Raw genomic sequence first — 20,328 nt, 5'->3', positions numbered from 1 at the left:
TCGGTCCCAGTACCTGCTCCGACCCCAGCCCAGGGCCCGGGGGGGGGAGGGCAGAAATTAATATTAAAATAGGAGGAAACTCACTCGTGGAACCGTCGGGTCGCCGTTGTGACGGGAAAAAAAGATGGTGGTCTGAAATTGTGCTAAAGCCGAGCTGAGGACCCGTGAGGTGTCCTTTGTGACGCCTGTCAAGTAAAGAATACAAGTGGGGGGCGCTGTTTTATTTTTATTTTTGAAGTTATAAACTTTAATAACTTGTGAAATTTCCCATCAATCTGACGAAACTTCTTTAATTTACATCGTAGGACAATGGTGAGTAAGGTGGGCCAAATATTGTAGTGCTATCATGTACTTTATGTGTGTGTGTGTGCGTGTGTGTGTGTTGCACAAAAACTAACTGGACAAACAAACAAGATGAGAGTTTTGGTGATATAGATGATTCAATAAAGATCATATTGAGTACATGTTTAACTTGGGAAAGCCAAAAGTATAGGACAATCACCAAAAAATTCCATAAAGAATTCAGGTAAACCTTTCTTTAATGATAGTGATTTGAATATGAAATGTGCAGATAGTAAATACAATAAAATTATAGCAAGATAAACACACATAAAAACGAAGGAGCTGATCATGGACTTTAGGAGGGCACATCATCCGAGGACGTACACTCCATTGAGGATAAATGGAGATCCTGTGGATAGGGTGAACTGTTTTAAATATCTGGGTGTCCACATCTCCGAGGATATGACATGGGCATCACACGCCTCAGCACTCGTGAGTAAGGCAAGGCAGCGCCTTTACCACCTCAGGCAATTGAGGAAATTCAGTGTCTCCGAGGATCCTCCAGTGCTTCTACGCAGCGACGGTGGAAAGCATCTTGTCCGGAAATATTACCATCTGGTTTGGGAATTGCTCTGCCAAGGACAAGAAGGCTCTGCAGAGAGTAATGCTTTCGGCCCAACGCACTATGGGAACTTCACTCGCCCCCCTGCAGGAACTATACAACAGGAGGTGCAACTCCAGAGCAAATAAAATCATGGGAGACCCCTTCCACCCCTGCAACGGACTGTTCCAGCTGCTACGGTCAGGCAAACGCCTCCGTTGCCATGCGGTGAGAACGGAGAGGTTGAGAAGGAGTTTCTTCCCAGAGGCCATTCGGACTGTAAACGCCTATCTCACCAGGGACTAACTCTACTGAACGTTTTTCCTTCCATTATTTATTATGTAAAAGAATATGTGTGTTATGATTGTGTTTATAGTTTGTTTGGTTGTTTGTCTTTTTGCACAAAAGTCCGCGAGCATTGCCACTTTCATTTCACTGCACGTCTCGTATGTGTGTGTGACAAATAAACTTGACTTGACTTGACTTGACTTGACTTGACACCAAAGTGAACAGGAGGAGCTGATTTTGTGCTGTCGGTTAAATAAAGGAAGATTTCCTCTAATGTCATGGGCTAGATTTTGCAGTTGTGAGCAGAGAAAAAGCTGCAGTGAAGGTTCAGCAATTTATGCGCCAGTTATTTCCCCTTTCTTTGACATTTGTTAATATTGAAATTACTTCTCAAAGGTAGCCGAGGCATCCGGCAGAATTATGAGTGGCAAACTGAGTGGCTAGTGAGATTAATGAATTTTCAAAAGACAGCAAAGAAAACCTATTATATCAATGAATATTTTAACCAAGTTACGGTGCCAAATAAAGCTACATTATGTACTTATTGAGATAAATCTAGTATATTAAACCTAAAATAATTAAATTGAATTTATTTTGAAACAAATCTGCAGATTTGCAATCTATGAACTGCCGGAGGGACATCAGCCGCCTCAACTTTTCCACTCCCCTTACTGACTTTAACCTCTCCCCCCCTGAACGTACAGCCCTCCGCTCACTCTGCAACAACCCCGACTGGGTGATCAAACCTGCCGACAAGGGAGTTGCCGTGGTAGTATGGCGCACTGACATCTGTGGCTAGACACCAACTCTCAGACACCTCCTCCTACTTATCCTTGGACCCTGACCCCACAGACGAGCACCAGGCCATTATCTCAAGCACCATCACTGGCTGCATTGCTTCCGGCTCCCTGCCCTCCCAAGCCTCCAACCTCATCGTTCCCCAGCCCCGCATGGCCCAATTTTATCTTCTCCCCAAAACCAAAAAACCTGATTCTCCTGGCAGACCCATCGTTTCTGCTTGTTCATGTCTCACCAAACATATTTCCACATACCTCGACTCCATCCTATCCCCCTTGGTCAAATCCCTCCCCACCGATGTCCAAGACACCTCACAAGCTCTTTGGCTCCTTCATGACTTCAGTTTTCCAGGCCCCCTCTCCCTCATCTTCACTATGGATATCCAGTCACTCTACACCTCCATCCCCCACCAGGAGCGTCTTAAAGCCCTCCATTTCTTCCTCGACCGCAGAACCAACCAATCTCCATCTACTAATGCTTTCCTCCACCTAGCGGAGCTGGTCCTTACCCTCAACAACTTTTTCTTTGACTCCTCCCATTTCCTCCAAATCCAAGGCGGAGCTATGGGCACGCGCATGGGCCCCAACTATGCCTGCCTCTTTGTAGGGTACATCGAACAATCCCTATTCGAGGCATACCGTGGCACCATCTCCAAACTACCTCCGCTACATTGATGACTGCATTGGTGCTACCTCCTGCACCCATGCAGAACTCACTGACTTCATCCATTTCACAACTAATTTCCACCCGGCACTCAAATTTACCTGGACCATTTCCGACATCTCCCTACCGTTTCTAGAGCTCTCCATCTCCATTACAGGCTACAGACTACTGACCGACATCTGCTACAAACCCACTGGCTCCCACAGCTATCTGGACTACACTTCTTCCCACCCTGCTTCCTGTAAGGATTCTATCCCCAACTCCCAATTCCTCTATCCACGCCGCATCTGCACCCAGGAAGAGGTGTTCCAGCCCAGGGCATCGGAGATATCCTCATTCTTTAGGGAACTGGGTCAACAATAGCAACATTGTTCAGATGAACCGCCGAAGTGCATGGTCAGGCCATCCCATGGGAAAAATATCCAACCCAAGGTAGCATTTCAAATACAGATGATAATGAAATTGCAGACTTCCCTAGGGTTTGTTTGAAAGCTACGTTTTTCAAGGTCTGGCAGTTTCTACACTTGGTCTTCATTTATGACCTTCCTTAAAGTCCTAGTCAATGATCAAGCTTTTGATCAATCCGTCTACTCCTAATACTGCCTTTTCCTGATTATACATCTGTGAACGTATTGAGACGTTTATCTGTTATATGTGCTAGGTAAATTCAAGTTATAGATAACATGCATTTTATTTTGGGACTCAATGCTTATTATTGTGCTTTTGTTTACATCAGAGAACTTTGAGATGGCAGATCAAGATTCACATGAAACCACCCAGGATGGGATTGCTGCCAACGCAACCAAAGCCCCTGAGGTTGATAACGATGGTGCGAAAGCCAGTTCACCAATTTCAGTCTCGGTAAACATCACTTATTTTGATATAATACAACAATGGATTAGAAAGGGTTGACCTGATCAGTAAGGCGTGTGTGATTGTGATCTTTGCTCCCAGTGCTCGATTTACAAAGACAAAACTGGTTGGGTATTTAAACATAGGAAAGGTTTTTATAATTGATGCTCTTTGTAATTGTTTTCTTCTGTAGATGTAGACATCGCTGACAAAGGTAGCGTTTCTCTCTCTGCGGTTGCCTTTGATAACACCTTACTGAATTGTTACAGTGCCCCTTGATAGGTTTTCTAGAATTTAGATCAAATGATGCTGGACACTGTTGTGGTTCAGTATTCTTAAACAGACATAAACACAACTAAAATCAGTGATCAAGCAGTACAATCTTTATTTTGCCAGGCGGGTGTGGTAAAACTCTTTACGGTATGTAGATTACAGACTACAGAGTTCTCATCCCTACACAAAGGTGCAGTGATCTGATTACATATATATACTCCAATAACCAAAGATTCAGCAATACTTTATCTACAGATCACAGCACAGCCTCTTGCTTCTTAAGATTGACAGCTTCTTAAGATTGACAGGTTCTTCTGACAGAGGAAGGGTTAGCCATATATGGTTATATGAGAATGCTATATTTCTGCAGAACAAGCATTTTGTTTTTTTCTACTTATGATTGCACATTATAATCTTATAGAACAAGGGTTAGTGCCAAGAGTCTGAATTCTTCTCTAAATGTTTATTATAGAGGAGCCATTCATGAAGCTGTGCTTGTTATCTTGCTTATGTTATTGGAAAGGGAACATCAACAGTTTGTTAGCTTTGTTAATGTACTGAAAGCAAAGGTTAGTGCATTTCACTGACTTTGTAATTCAATAGGAGAAGGTTAAAGCTTGGCTTAGTTTCAGCTGGATCCATTTTGTAAAGTACATTTTTTTTTAACTTCCACAACACCAGAGCTTCGAACGGATCAATTGGTCATGAAATTGGTTAGTTGTGTTTATCATACCATGTCGTTTTGTGTTGTAACTTTGCCAAATTGGGATCTCATTTTTATGTCCATATAAATAAGCTTATCTATTCAGTATTCTGCCTATCCTATTACGAAAATATATGGAAACAACTTGTATTGGGGGTTGGAAGATGCCTGTGGAGGAGGAGGGGAGATGGGTTAGAGAAAAATTCCTTTGATGTGATGTCAGGAATTTGTTACCACAGTCCTTGCGTTTGGCTTTGATAACAAGGGTGTGAATTGATTGGTGAGAAGAACCTTGAGCTGATTAAGTATGGCAAATTTCCTCTGATAGACAATAGAGATGCTGAATAGTCTTGCAGCAAAATTCAGCAGTTTGATGGCCACCACCAAACTGAGATTAACTTTAAATCCAGATGATTTAATTAACTGAAATTAAATTCCACAGCCACTTTGTTGGAATTGTATCTGAATTGTTGTTCAAGCTTTTGAATTATTGTTCTTCTGTGCCCATTGAGGATCATTGAATATCTTTCATGCAGTATTGTTTATTTTCTCTCATATTTATATTTATGTATGTTAAATTTAATCTATATTTCTTTTGTTTGTCTGACCGATATATATGAAAGCTCTGAATCCAGATATGGGGTAAATTGAGAAAATGTAAGACTCAGTGTTGATCCTTAGCGTACCAAATTCTGTACTTCATATTCATCTCTATACTTATAAAACTCTGGATGTGTATTTATTTGTGTGTTTGTGTGTGTGCGGGTGTGCGTGCGTGTGTGTGTGCACATCTTCGCGAAAAAAGGACGCGTTAACGGTAACATTTTTACATATTCCGGTAGACATTTTATCCCTGGAATCCAAAATCTGAATATGTTTATTTTTTAAATATTTTTATGATACTGCCTGTAAGGGAAATTCATTTCGTTGTCTCAAATTGAGACAATGACAATAAATTTGAATACAATACAATATGTCATGCTTTATTTCACAAGTTATAAATGAAAATGTTCAAAAATTAGTCAAAACTTTGAATTTAAAATGACTGTCTTTCGCTGATGACTTCACAATGTGTCTGTGTGCCTTCTTCCTCCTCGCGCTGCGAGTGATGTACTCCTACTCCCCCCCCCCCCCCCCCCCCCCCCCCCCCCGTTATTCAAAAGACTATGAAATTGGGCTGTCGTCGGAAGACCAAAGGTCATAGCTGAACAGTGCGGCGGCCCACCCCGCGGTCCTTTCATCGAAGCTTGCCCGCCAGTCCCCCCGCCGCCTTGCTTGGGGTCCTCGTTTCGGCGCAAGGTGGGGAGGTTGCTGCCGCGCTCTGCCTCTGTCGTTGCCCTCTGCCTCTGCCCTCTGGATCTGCCCCGTACCCCTGCCCTCTGCCCCTGAGCTTTGCCTCTGCCCTCTGCCCTCACCTGTTACCTCTGCCCTCACCTGTTACCTCTGCCCTCTTACCTCTGCCTCTACCCGCTGCCCCTGTCCTTTGACCCCCCGTCCTTTGCCCCCCTCCTTTGCCCCCCGTCCTTTGCCCCCCGTCCTTTGCCCCCCTGTCCTTTGCCCCCTGTCCTTTGTCCTCTGCCCCCTGTCCTTTGCCCTCGGCCCCTGTCCTCTGCCCCCTGCCCCCTGCCCCCCCGTCTCTGCCCTCCGTCCCCCCCCCCTGCCCTTTGGCCCCTGCCCTCTGCCCCCTGCTCGTTTCCCCCTGCCCACTGCCGCCTGCCCTCTGCCTGCCTCTGCCCTCGCTCTCTCTATCTCCATCCCTCTCCCTCTCTAGCCGCGCCTGCGAGTTGGGGGCTACGCGTGAGTGGATAGGGCGGGGGATGGGGTAAAAGGAGCGAATGAATAATATTAACATAATATATCAAGGCGGGTGGTTAGTGTGTGTGGGTGGGGGGTGGTTAGTGTGTGTGTGATGCTGCAGGCCGCCCCCCCCTCCCGCAACCGCGTGATGAGGCGATGGGACCCAACGGGTCCCACTTGGTCTAGTACATTTTAAAATTTACATTTTTAATCATGCACTTTCTTTCTTCCCTCTTAAAAAGCAATTCATGATGAGCAACAAGGCAGAATCAATCATGTGGCTGCTTCGAGTATTCACACTGGTGTCAACATTCTTTTTTCTGTTTCCCATTTTTGGGTGAGTAGAATTGTACAATTAATTTATTATTAGATATGGGCAAAGGTAAAGTATTAAGAAAAATCATAAAATGTTGATTGTAGCAGCTGGTGCACTGCTTGATGTGTAGAAGAGGTTCTCTCTAATTTATTGGCTAAAATACTTGAAATGGGGCTTTAAAATTTGTTATGGTGTCATGCTGAATGCTACAAATGTTTAGAAATATTGATGGTTAGTAATTGCTAAATGTGATGTATATTTGGTCTACTTCTGAACTTGCCTCATTTTAAAGTTAGGCCATATTCCAAAATTGCAATTGCTATTGTTTTGTGTGATAACACAATACTGCAAATGATTCGGTGAATATCCTTCCCACTGATTCTAACCTGAGCTATTAGTTGTCTGTCACTTTAGTTTTCCATTCCACCCACATTCTTTTTTCTGTCTTTGGCTCGTTATGTTGTTCCAATGAAATCCTTCATAAGCTGAGGAAACAGTACCTGAATACACACCTGGGGACAATGTTGAATTTGACAATTTCAGATAAAAAAGACTTTCCCAGCCAGTTCCGATGTAAGGTTTTCCACAGTAACATTACCAGTTTATCTATCTACAAGGTGTTGTCTGACCTGCCAGTTATTCGTTACATTCTCTTGTTTAAAACTTCCTGCAACTGTTTGTTCTGCATCTCACAGTTCAGCATGTTATTTTACTTTATTTGCTTTCTCTCTTTTGAGCTGCCTTTGATTATCTAGTAACCAAATAGCATTGAAAACATTTGTCACTTGGCAAACTTGGTTTTCACCCCATCACGTGCGTAGCCTTTGTTCCGTTCACTGCTTCCTTTCTATGTCATCTGATTGCACATGTTTTTTCATCTATTGCCCAGTTCTGATCAAGTCATTGACCAGAAATATCCACTGCTTGACCTGCGGAGTATTTCTAGTACTTTGTATTTGTGAAAGTACACCTAATCTTCTCCATAAACTTTTCAGAGAAGATGTTAGACTCTTCAGTTAATAATGAGTAAATCCTATTGTGACATTGGAAATGTGGTATTCAAACTATTTTAGCAACACGAATAACTCAATTTGGTCATAACAGTTTCTTCTGCTGAAAACCGATCACTCTCATAAAGCTAATGAAAAATATATTTTCCATATGTTGTTGAATATTAACCACACAACAGGAATAAATATATTTATAGATTGAGAGATGAGTGTTTGCTATTATTAGGTACTGTGGCTATTAATTAAGTTCATATCGCCTGTGGTGGAGCCATAGTAGGCAGGGCATGGATGCTAATGACAGTGGAATAGTAGGATTGCATGCTTGTGTTCCATGATCATATGTACTTCTCACCTTTTTTATTTATGAAGAGTACAGAGTGCAGACTGTATACCCAATGCAGGGTTAATCTCGTTTCCATAATGGGAAGAGTTGTTTGCAAGATGACGTACTCAGCAATGGTAGTTTAGGATCAAGTCATCTAGGCAAATTTAATAATATTGTACTTCAGCCCGACAACTGCACAATATTCTAAAACGCTATCAGTAGCAATTTGGTGGATGTTCTAGCTTGTGAGTGAAACCTACAGATTTAGATTTGTCACTGAGGATTTGTGTCATGCTGCAGATAGCCCTTTGTCCCAGGCTCCATGTGTGGACCCCTACAAGTCAATGAAAAAAATCATTGGTAATCCAGTCTGACAAGTAAACATTAGTTGGATTAACTCTGGCTGCAATCTTTCTACATATGGGTGGCTCTAACTTATCACTCTTAAAGATACACTTAAGTTCTCTGGACGTAGATTTGCAGTATATCTCCATATTTTAGGCAAAATAAAACATGGTACATATTGCGTTCTTGTTAAGTTACATTGCAATTTCTTGTAGTTGTTGCACGGTTACACATGACAGACACCCAGATGACTTTCTGAAAAACCATGCTCTTCAAAGGAGACAAATATGTTATTTTTTAAAAAATGAACAAAGTAAATAAATATAAAGATCACTAACATTAAAGGTAAATCTGCTACAATTTTATCAATTGTTTTTTAAACAGAAAAACTGAATGTTTTATGTCTGTGTTTCCTGTTCACAGAGTTGCTGAAGGTGGATATTTCTACCAGAGAGCATTACTGGCTAATGCCCTGACCAGTGTTTGCCGGTTGCACCAAAGGCTTCCCAGATTCCAGTTCAGCAGAGCCTATATCACACAGGCACTCCTGGAGGATAGCTGTCACTACTTCCTGTACTCACTTATCTTTATTACCTCCTATCCCATCACCTGTATCCTTCACTGTGGTCATTGTGTAAACTGAATTATTTTTCCTATGGCAATCAAATGGTATGAGAAGATTTAAAAGGTAAAACAAAATCTGGGGTTCCACAAGATCTAGCTGAGAAGAATAATCTTTGGTTCCTCCCGCTGTTTTTTTCACCTTTCTGTGCGTGTGTAAATATTATGTAAAACTGGAGAATTTTTGACTAGATTCTCAAACATTTGAATTAACACATGTTTAACGATATATGTAGCAAAGAAGAAATTAATTTTCCTTCATTCCCCCCTCCCTCCCCTCTCTCTCTCGCCCCTCTCCCCTCGCTCCCCCTGTCTCTCCCTCTCCCCCCCCTCCCTCTCTCTCTCCCCTCCCCTCTCTCTCTCTCCCCCTCTCTCTCTCTCTCCCTCTCCCACTCCCCCCCTCTCTCTCTCCCCTCCTCCTCTCCTCTCTCTCTCTCCCCCTCCTCTCTCACCCCCCTCCTCTCTCTCTACTCTCCCCCCTCCTCTCTCCCCTCTCCCTCTCTCTCCCCCCTCCCCACCTTCCCCCCTCCACCTCCCCCCACCCCCTCTCCTCCCTTTTGTCCCTGAACAAATTTTTCTCAGAGCACGCAAGGTCACAGATGACCCATTTTGCAGGGAATTGTTAAGGCTGTCTGAAGTTACTAATAGTACCTCTTTCAATCTTCATAATAGGATAAGCCAAAGAAAATACATACCAAACACATTTGTTTACTTTAATAGCATTCAGATGCTCCAAATATTTACTTTAAAATTAGATTGTTCAAATGTATTCATTTCTGCAAATAAATTGAATAGTGATAAACATTAATTGGTTGCACTGTTCCCAAAAACTTGACTGTTGAATTCTATAGCTATTATACACCACTATATAAAAAATCATTGATTTTGAAGTGACCATCAGTCTGAAAGCACTGAGGAAATGTTGAAGAGTGAGTGGGTTCTCAACGGGAAACAGAAATCAGGAGCAGATGTCAATGAAGAATGTCATAAGAACTGGGCTATAGAAAGCAGGAAAGCAAGGAAAATGATGATAGGCTGTGATCAGCAGGCAGGCAAAGCTGATGAGGAATAAGAAGGAAAGTGGAAGGTAAGAAGAAGCGATTTTTACATGTAAACAAAAAAACAGTTGGCAATCTAATGATGTAATAATAGATACAATAACATTGGTATTTTGGAGATGTCTGAGGCAATGATAATTTATCCTTTGATTAAGGCAAATTCTATACTCAGTTGAGCTGTTATAGTGTTTATCTTTGTAGAAAAGTAAACATAAAATTGTGGAGCTGTCTTTGACTGGTGTTTCAATAGATAGTAGGCCAGCAGACCATAGCACCTCTATAATGGTCTTAATTGCAACTTAACCTGTTTACAACTTAAATATTTTACATTTGGCAGACCAACTGAGCACTTTTTTTATTTAAGAAACTAAATTGGTTGATTATTTTGTAGTAGATGTTTAAATGAAAGGACACCATGTTGGAATAACTCAGCAGGTCAGGCAGCATCTATGGAGCACATGGATAGGTGAAGTTTCAGGTCGAGACCCTTCTGCAGACATTTTTTTTCGGCCAGTCTGAAGTAGGGTTTCAACCTGAAATGTCACCTGTCCATGTTCTCCAGAGATGCTGCCTGTCCTGCTGAGTTACTCCAGCACTTTATGTCTTTTTGTATATTAATCAACATCTGCAGTTCTTTATTTCTAGCCGTTCAAATAAAATTGTGCTCTTAATGTCCAGCTTTAATTAGTTCCAACAACAAATTGTATATGCAGTTTCCAGAAAAGGACATTGTGAATCCTTCTATGAAATATGATGCTTATTCAATGGCTAGACTAAGCTTTAGAGATGACTTCAGTAACCAGTTGATTGAGTTTGGGCTGTGTTCCTTGCAATTTAGAGAGTAAAGAGACAGTTTAATTAAAGTTTCCATATTACTGAGGAAAGATCATTGTATAGACGGAAAGTATTTTTGCAGATTCGTGAGATCAGGACTAAAGGCTGTCATCCAAAAATTGGAAACAGATTTTTTACGAGAGAAATATTGTTTCTTCAGGGGAAATAGGTGTAAACGTTCTCTTCCACAATCTACTTTGTCAAATGTCAATTTTAAATATGGGCTTGATAATTATTTTGTTCCCCAGTGGTGGTGTCATGTGGCAAATGCTAGTAAATATGTGATAAGCTTATTGAATGGCACTACAGATGTACCCAAGTGCAGCTAAGCTGTTAGATCCTGTGGACCATACTTGGGTAATAAATGGCAGCAGCTGCAAAAAGAAGTGTAAAGAATAAGAAAAGGAAATTGTTTCCTTAATGTCATAATTGCTGTGTTGTAATGATTGATAACAAAATCCAAACAGTTGGTCAAGTATGGATATTATTTATAAAGTATGTGATCATTTTTATAAATTTGCAAAATATATTTATTTATCCACAATTCTGTAGGTTTATAAATACAATATGAGTTAATGGTGTTAAAAGAGTTGTTGTTTGGATTATACTAACCTAATCAGCATTCCAGTAAATACGAATTTTTAATATTTGGTGGATACAGGTAAAGCAGGCAAGACATTTTTGAGAATTCGAAGCGGTATAATTTATATTCTATGCTTTCAAATGTCAATTTTTAACTAATAATCACCCTCTGATCAAGCTTAATGGCACAGTTCTATAGTTGATTCATGTGTTCACCAACAAATTAACATAAAAAATATTATTATTTCTCGTTAGACAGCTCATTTTCAATAATATGACACTTTATCTTATTTCTTTGACTTGTTTCTAAAACTTTTCCTTATCCAGATTTGTACAGTATGTTTGGTACCAGTGGCAGTGTTTTCTCTGCTTCATGCAACTGCTTACAATCGGAAAATCTTAGATGTAAGTTTTAATTTCTCATGCACTTTCTTATAATTTTGTCCAATACTGCAGTGCTTCGGTTAAGCATAAAGTTGAAGCCTAAGTTTATTGTAAATGCCTGAATTTTATTCTGTAACGTATGAAGTTAATAAAGTGGTATTTTGCATATGCTGAAGGAATTTTAATGATAACTGTTTTGGGATTGAATGATCATGTTTGTCAGAAGGGCAGTGGTGTGCTTTTTATTACAATTTTAGGATCTAGCTGTTGGTAGCAAGGTTTACAATTTTGACCTATGCTTTATTTCTCTTGAAGTCATTAGTAGACTGCCAACTGGATCTAGAAACATTAAGGTTGGTTTGAAAAAAAGGCGTGCTAGAGGTCAGTTCAGTCAATCATTACAAATAAGCAAGAACATGTAAGGTGGTCAGGTTACCAATAGTATGAAAAGGATACACAGTGCTGGAGTAAAGGGCCTGTCCCACTTACGCATCCTTGGCTCGCCAATTACACGACCCCGTGGTCGCTTGAGGTGTACGGGCACCGTATGGCTGCGCGGGGCCAGTCCCACTTAGATGCGCGGAGGGGTACAGAGTTGTGCGGGGCCCGTCCCGACATCGCTTGGGGCTTCGAAATTCTTGCAGTGAACGAAATCTTCGCACGCCAACGGCCAAAGTGCCAAAGTCCCACCTTCAACAGCAGCAGAAGCAGGCAAACGATCGCCGAACTCGGCCTGGGACGGCTGTTCGCCGATTCGCTCCCACTTCTATTCCCAGAGCGGGGCCAAGAAATTTGAAGATAGACACAAAATGCAGGAGTAACTCAGTGGGACCGGCAGCATCTCTGTAGAGAAGCAATGGGTGACGTTTCGGGTCAAGACCCTTCTTTTCAGACTGAAGAAGTCTCGACATGAGACATCGCCCATTGCTTCTGTCCAGAGATGCTGCCGGTCCCGCTGAGTTACTCCAGCTTTGTGTCCATCTTCAAATGACGTCACGTGCTCCAGGCGGCTGTGCATACGCATGTAATCGCGCCCGACCTTCACTCGACCGTCTCGGCTCAATGCGACCACGAGGTCGCGTAATTTGCATGCCAAGGACACGTAAGTGGGACAGGCCCTTAACTCAGCGGGACAGGAAGCATTTCGGGAGAACGTGGATAGGTGACATTTGGGTCAGGACCCTTCTATAGACATTGTGGTGGTGGGAAAGCTGAAAGAGAGATGGGGAAGGAAGGTAGGTTTGTTCACTACCAAGACTGAAGAAGGGTCTCAGCACAAAACATGCATATTCATGTTCTCCAGAGATGTTGCCGCTCCTTTGTGTCATCTGATTTATGTCTCCGCAGAGACCATTCCCTCCACAACTCCCTGGTTAACTCATCCCTTCCCACCCCCTCCCCAGGTACCTTCCCCTTCAACCACAGGAGAAGCAACACCTGTCCCTATAACTTCTCCCTCGACTCTGTCCAGGGACCCCGACAGTCCTTTCAGGTTACCAGAGTTTCACTTGCAGCTCCTCCAACCTCATCTACTCTATCCGCTGGATCTACTATTCCAGGTGTGGACTCTTATTTATTGGCGAGACCAAGCATAGACTGGGCGATCGTTTCTCTGTACACCTCCACTCAATCTGCCTCAGCCTACATGATTTCCCAGTTGCCCAAAGTTTTAACACCCTTTCTCATTCCCATTGTGACCTTACTGTCCTGGGCCTCCTCCATTGTCAGATTGAGACCAGATGCAAATTGGAGGAACAGCACCTCATATCTTGCTTGGGCAACTTACAACCCAGCGGTATGAATATTGATTTCTAACCAAGTAACCCTTGCATCCCCTCTCTCTCTGTCACTCCCACACGCCAGTCATCATACTAGTTTCACTGTTGTCCTGTTGAGTTTCACTGTCTGCATAACTCCTTACCGGTTAGTCAACAGTGGAACATTGTGGGCTCCATCTTTCCTTGATCATTGTTGCTTTTTGCATATCTTTCATTCATTTGTTCTATATTTCTCTATATCACCATCTATATCTCTTGTTTCCCTTTCCTCTATCACCCAGACTGAAGAAGGGTCTCGACCTGAAACATCACCTATTCCTTTTCTCCAGAGATGCTTCCTGACCCACTGAGTGACACCAGCTTTTTGTTTCATTTAATTGACACTGACTCTTGTCAGTTCACCTTTTCTTTTCAATCTACATATGCTTTCAGCCATCCGCCATCCATGGGGAATGAGGTGTGGGGGTGAGGTGGGAGGGAGGGATGCGGTGCCAGTTGCATGGGAATTGTTCCAGAGAAATTGTTGTGCTTCACATTCTACATTTAACCCATAATCATTTAAATAAACTGCCAAACTATAACTCATCTCCTTACTTTTAATTATCATTGTTTTACACTGCAATGCCATATTTTAAAGTTAAAATAAAAAATAAATCAAATTCTTCACAAACATGAGAATTCCTCATAAATACTGCATGAATGAGAGTTAACTGTATGTTGTTACATCCTTCATCATAAATTCAATGTAATAACATAGGAAATAAGACACCACGTAAAAAACCATGGTTGTACATTCACAAAAGCAAAGGACTGTGGATGTTGGAAATCTGAAATGAAAATGCTGGAGTATTCAGCAGATGTGGCATCAGTGGAGAGGCCCAGAGAAATATTGGGCTGTATTGTGCTTTTTCAGCATGCATCATGCATTTGGCTTTCAATAGATACCTGTGGTTGCACCAACTTTTGCAGTTGCTCCCCTCACACGTCCTGCCAGTCTCACCACTGAGGCTGTTTCACCAGGTAGAGCAGTCCACGAGCTGCGAAGTGCAACCACTAGTGGAGGCTGATGCCACAACGAAGAGGTGCTTATGAAGGCTTTTTGACAGCTCATGGTGCAGAGACCTTTACACGGTACTTGAATGTTTCATAATAGATTCATTTGGACAACATGCAGCATGGAAAAATTAATTTTAATAGGGAGTTAATGGTGGTGAAAAAAAGACAAATTACCCAATATCATTCATTTCTCTTATATAAAGCTGAGGAGCCAAGTATGAACTATTGAGTCCAGCAGTAGCATGGGTGGCCATTCACACCATTATTTGTTCTCCAGCTCATTGCCTACTTTGCTGCAGTTTTCAGATACAGAAATCTGGACCGCACTGACGTACACCAAGCAACTAACTGAAGCCGTCAACCTGAAAGGTTAATTCAAATTTACCTTCCTTTGATACCTTCTGACCTCCTGAATGCTTCCAGTATTTCCATTTTAATTAGGAATTCTAACATGTTGATCATTAAGAACAAGGTTGTGGATCTGAAAAGATGGAGTGGGGTAGGGGTGGTAGATATTAGTACATATCGGGTAACAAAGGTTGTGCTTGATCAGTTGAGATCATATTACTTCAATTATGGTGTTATTCAATATACTATTTGATCAGTTGTCAAATTAACTTGTTGAACTTGAATATAATTATTTATGCTGAGCAACATGTCTTTGGTATTTATGAAGATTAATGAAGTAGCATGCATTTGAAATATTTTGTAAAAATTTGCACTTATTTTGAAAGTTTTTTCCATTAGTTATACCTTTATCGGCTAATGCAAATGTTTTTTAAAAGGCTACACTTAGTAATGCTTATATTTTGGTAGTTACTAAATGTTTGTCATGTTTGCAAGATCTAGATTGACAGAGGAAAGTGATTTGTATTTGCCACACCAGTCAAGGGCAATTTACAGATCAGTAATTTTGAAGAAAAGACTTGTTGATCTCGGCACACTCTTATTATAGCTATAGGTATGACAAGATAGATTTAGTTGTCATTTTTGATAAATTGCAGCCCTCCATCTGTACTCTACCAAATAAATAAAACAGCAGTATATCTCTTGTTCAGATGCTTAACAAATGTATATGACTTGTCAATGCAGTAGTTGGGAAGTGACAACTTTAGACTTGATGTATGATTTAATAATTCAGTCAGGTTTGTCCTTCAGTAGAAATTGATTTATTCATTAGCAAATTCTAATGTGAAGGTTTGAAAAATAAAATTCAAAGCCTTCAACTTTTCAATATAGCACCGTGATTTCTTATACAATGAAATTCCACTGGTGATTTAATTTGCAATGCAGTTATATTCATAGTATCTCTAATAATTATAAATGGTTTTTAGAATCTCAAGTTTTAGAAAAGATTATTTTCAAATGATCTCACAATCAGAATACTGAAAAATGGATTCTAAATGCATTACGTTGATTATTTGTTTCCTGAGTTGGATTTATGAAGTGTTTAATATTTTTGACTTTGAGGGCGGCAAGAGTTTTGCATCAAGATTTAAATTAATCGTAGCTGACACTACGATTGAGCACAACTGATGGAATAATGCAAGGTCAGAGATGCCGTACTTTGGTTGAGATGTTCTATGAATCTGTTCTAGCGGTAATTGTTGAAGAAAAATAGGATTTCTCCTTGAGCTAGTTGACAGTCTTCTCCCTAATTTTAATCATTGAGTTCATTGCTGACTGGAAAACTTTGTTATATAGTAAACGGCTTCCATATTCACGGATGAAATATTTTAATATTTCAGTTTTTTTTAATTATATTTTAACATGGCTAAGGCTTCATTGCAGTAAAGCTTCATTGTCTTCCTGGTGATCATATTTTTGTGTCTTCATAGTTCTGTGTTGCTTAGCTCTTGCAGAGCACTATCCATGCTCTTGTTCAACTTCACACACTTTCCATTTCTACTCTTTGACCCATGATCCATATTTCATGTGTTTTCATAACTGAACCTTTTTGTTTTGATTGTCTAATGGTCTTATGTCCCCTAAATACTGCTTAAAGACATGGAAAGAATGATTGTGGATGTAGGAGGCATTCTTCAAAATGAAAGCTTCTTCTCCGCATCATCAACTACATCTTATCAAGTTTCAAACTCTAATTCTACTGAAAAACTATTTTATTAAGCCTCCAACATTCTTAAGAAGGAATGGTGTTAACGGGAATTTTCATTTTTCAACATTCAAGGTTCTTTTTTTAATCAGACTACTCCATTCTCAATATGTTAATAATAGTTTTGATGCAGCAAAAATTACTGAAAACATTCACATTTTACTTAGTTTTGACCCTTGAATTTAATTTGATTAGCGAGGGTGAAAGGTTACCAGAGCTGCGCGAGAATGTGTAGTTGAGGTGTCAATCTAATCATTGTGATCTTATGGGAAAGTGAAGGAGGCTAAAGGGCAGATCCTAATTCTTATGTTTGTATTTTTGAATCAATTGAAGAATTCTCAGTGAGGAATTTATCTTAGCCAGGTAGTGTTAAACTCAATCAAGGTTATTAATGCCTGGTATTATTCTGCATATTTGGTTCTTTTTTTGTTTTTTTTGTTTATTTTATTAGAAGTTAATACAGCACAAAACAGTACAGTGGAACCTAATTTTAGGTGCCAACTATGTAATACCGTAATCCATTCTATGTACAACCTCTAGTTTTATGTTATAAGAAGGAAGTAAGCAGGACAAGAAAAAGAAAACAATAGAAAGGGGAAAAAGTGGAAAAATAGATGGTAGAGAGTAGAAAAACGTGAAGTGTGTATATAAAAAATAAAAAAAGGAAGAGAGAAAGTGGAAAGTAGAAATAGAAGAGAAGGCCCCTTAAAAGAGAAATTTTCAAATCTGTATTCGGAGATGTAGATCTATCCGCGTCATGAACTGAAATCAGCAATCCTTACGGTACCGCTGCATCACATGATTCCAAAAAGTCGATGAAAGGAAACCAACTCCTTAAGAATTGGTCATATTTATCTATTAGTCGGAGTCTCATTTCTTCAAGGCGTGCTATGTCCATCATATTCCTAATCCACATTTTAACAGTTGGTGTGGTTGTATTTTTCCAAAATTTAAGTATCAATTTCTTTCCAATTATTAAAAAAAACATTTTGATCTCGCATATTTGGTTCTATTGGAATCAATAAAAGAGAGTATCTAGCAGCAAGTGTAAATGGCAGTTAATAATTGTGCATGTTCTTGGGGCCCAATGACATGGCAGCCATGAGGAATGCTAATGAAGCTGTTAATCATAATTAACTGAATTATCTACCAACCTTTACACACCCAAAAAGGTTACAATCTGTTGTTGTGATGTGCATTACAATATATCTTGAAGAACCAAGATGCCTATTTCTTCAATATAGAGCTATTTTCTTTCAATCGGTTGGAAATGCGCCTTTTTGCGGGGGTGGGGGGTACATATGCAAATGTTGTCCAAATCACTAACATTACATTTCCCTTTGAATTCTTGCTTGTTATTGAAAATACTGCAGGAGAAGTTTGTAATGATTGCTTCATCTAATGTTTTTTCCCCCAACGTGTATTCAACATCCACTCACTATTTTGCAAGTTGGAATCTCCCATGGCAACTTTGATTCATGATTTTGATGGACCCTGCCATCTGTGCTAAATTGTTTCATGAAGAATTGCCTTGATGCATATGTTTCTGCGCAAGAAAAAAAACAATGTTGTTCCATTATATAGATATATATATATGAGTTGGACGTAAACATAGACGGATTGGTTAGTAATTTTGCAGATGACACCAAGATTGTCGATGTGATGGATTGTGTGGAAGTCTGTCAAAGCATACAGCAGGATATCAGCTATAGAAATGGACGGGGAAATGTCAGACAAAATTTAATCCAAGCAAGTGTGAGGTGTTGCACTTTGGGAGGTCAAATGTAAGGGGAAAATATGCAATTAATGGCATAACCCTTAACAGCATTGGCGTGCAGAGAGATCTTGGGGTCCAAGTCCAAAATTCCCTAAAAATAGCAATGTATGTAGATAGAGTGCTAAAAAAGACACTTGGTATGCTTGCTTTCATAGGTTTGTCATTGATTGTAAGACCTAGGAAGTCATAATACAGATTTAAAGGACTGTCTAGGCTGCATTTGGAGCATTGTGTGAAGTTTTGGGCGACCCATTATAGGAAACATGTGGAGGCTTTGGTAAGTGTGCAGAGGAAGTTTACCAGAATGATGCCTGGATTAAGGGGTATTATTTGGAGGGAGAGGTTGGGACAGAATGGGATTATTATATCTGGACCGTGGAGGTTGCAGGGAGATTGATTGCTTTATAAAAATATGAGAGGTGTAGATAGGACAGACAGTCAGAATCTTATTTCAGGATGGAAAAATCAAATGCTAGTGGGCATAGCTTTAAGATGAGATTGGGAAAGTTTAAAGGAAATGCGCAGGGCAGGTTTGTTGCTCAAAGGGTGGTGAGTGCCTTGAATACGCCACTAGGCGTAAGGGTCGAAGCAGATATGTTGGTGGCATTTGAAAGATTTTTATAAAGGCGTGCCGAGAATGGAAGGATATGGGTCATGCGCCAGTAAATAAGTGATGGCCTTGGCATCATTTTCGACACATCCACTGTGGCCTATTCTTGCATTATACTGTTCTATGTTCCATTCATGAATTCTGTATCCTCCAAAATGATCACAGAATTTCACTAACATTCAACGGGAAGCTGACTGTCCAACTCTCTAGGCTAGAGCAAAATATGATGATAATACATTACTCCTCTGAACAACAGTTAATCATTCCTTTAATTCTTTAAGGATGATCAGTAATTCGAGACTGAAAATCGAAATTTGCTTGAATAAATTTGAATATATTGTATTTGCATTTTCATCCAATTCCAGATAGATTGTACCAGGAAATTAGAATCACAGCTACTGCTGTCCACTAATGAAAATTGTGTAAGAATACATTCAATGAAAAATCATATTTGCCTGTTTCAAAAACTGTATCAATGTCTGAAGCTTTATGTTTTAATGTGAGCTAATGAACAGGTAGGTCCATGTTGCAAATTGAATTCACAATGTTTTTCCCCTCAAGAAACGCTTTTCACCTGTATCCACGTATCGTTTGCTAGGCGGTGTCCTGACTCTCCTCTCTTCCAGCTTACTTTCCCCTGCCCACCACTATCTGTAGAAGCGTCCTGACCTGAATCTTCACTTAACCACATTCTCCAGAGAAGCTGTCTTACCCACTGTCGCTGAAGCACTTTGTATCATCTTTTCCCCCAGTTTTATGTGAGATTACCTGCACTTTCTGTATGTGTGTGCGCGTACGCACGCACGCATGCACACACACGAACACAGACACACACACACACGAACACAGACACACATACACACACACACACACACACACACACACACATACACACACATACACGCACATTGATCGCCTTGAAGCTAGAAGAATTTCACAATTCATTTCCTCTTGCATGGGTATAGGCTTTTTCAGCACCATTCCAAGAGATTGCATCATAGTTGGTGAATGGGGAGCATTGGAGGTTACTTTGGCACTATGGTAAACTCCATGGACCCAGCATACATTTTCTTGTTCATATGTTTATCTTGCTATATTTAATTTCTCAATGATGGGTTTCTTCATTCCACGTTATTTGCTTTTAGATTATATCAGAATATTTGCAGAATATTTGCAGAATTTTTCCAATATTAAAGAATTTATAATCCTAATTAGATTTTCCTACTTGATAATGAAAAACTGTAATTTTAGTCATGATTGGT

General features: G+C 40.3%; 1 protein-coding gene across 1 annotated transcript in view; it reads left to right on the top strand.

Annotated features, from left to right (window-relative positions):
- LOC129702227 (transmembrane protein 33-like) overlaps positions 1–20,328 on the top strand; it is a 118,449-nt gene that overhangs the window by 7,470 nt on the left and 90,651 nt on the right. Inside the window, exons 2-5 of the mRNA XM_055643886.1 lie at positions 3,369–3,493; positions 6,500–6,594; positions 8,677–8,864; positions 11,686–11,753. Of these exons, the coding sequence (XP_055499861.1) occupies positions 3,380–3,493; positions 6,500–6,594; positions 8,677–8,864; positions 11,686–11,753 (465 nt within the window). The 5' untranslated portion in view covers positions 3,369–3,379. The remainder of the gene's footprint in view (positions 1–3,368; positions 3,494–6,499; positions 6,595–8,676; positions 8,865–11,685; positions 11,754–20,328) is intronic.

Source organism: Leucoraja erinacea, chromosome 12, assembly GCF_028641065.1.
Source record: "Leucoraja erinacea ecotype New England chromosome 12, Leri_hhj_1, whole genome shotgun sequence".
Taxonomy (NCBI): Eukaryota; Metazoa; Chordata; class Chondrichthyes; order Rajiformes; family Rajidae; genus Leucoraja; species Leucoraja erinaceus.
Note: the sequence above shows the minus strand (reverse complement) of the source record. Positions and strands in the feature narration are given on the sequence as shown.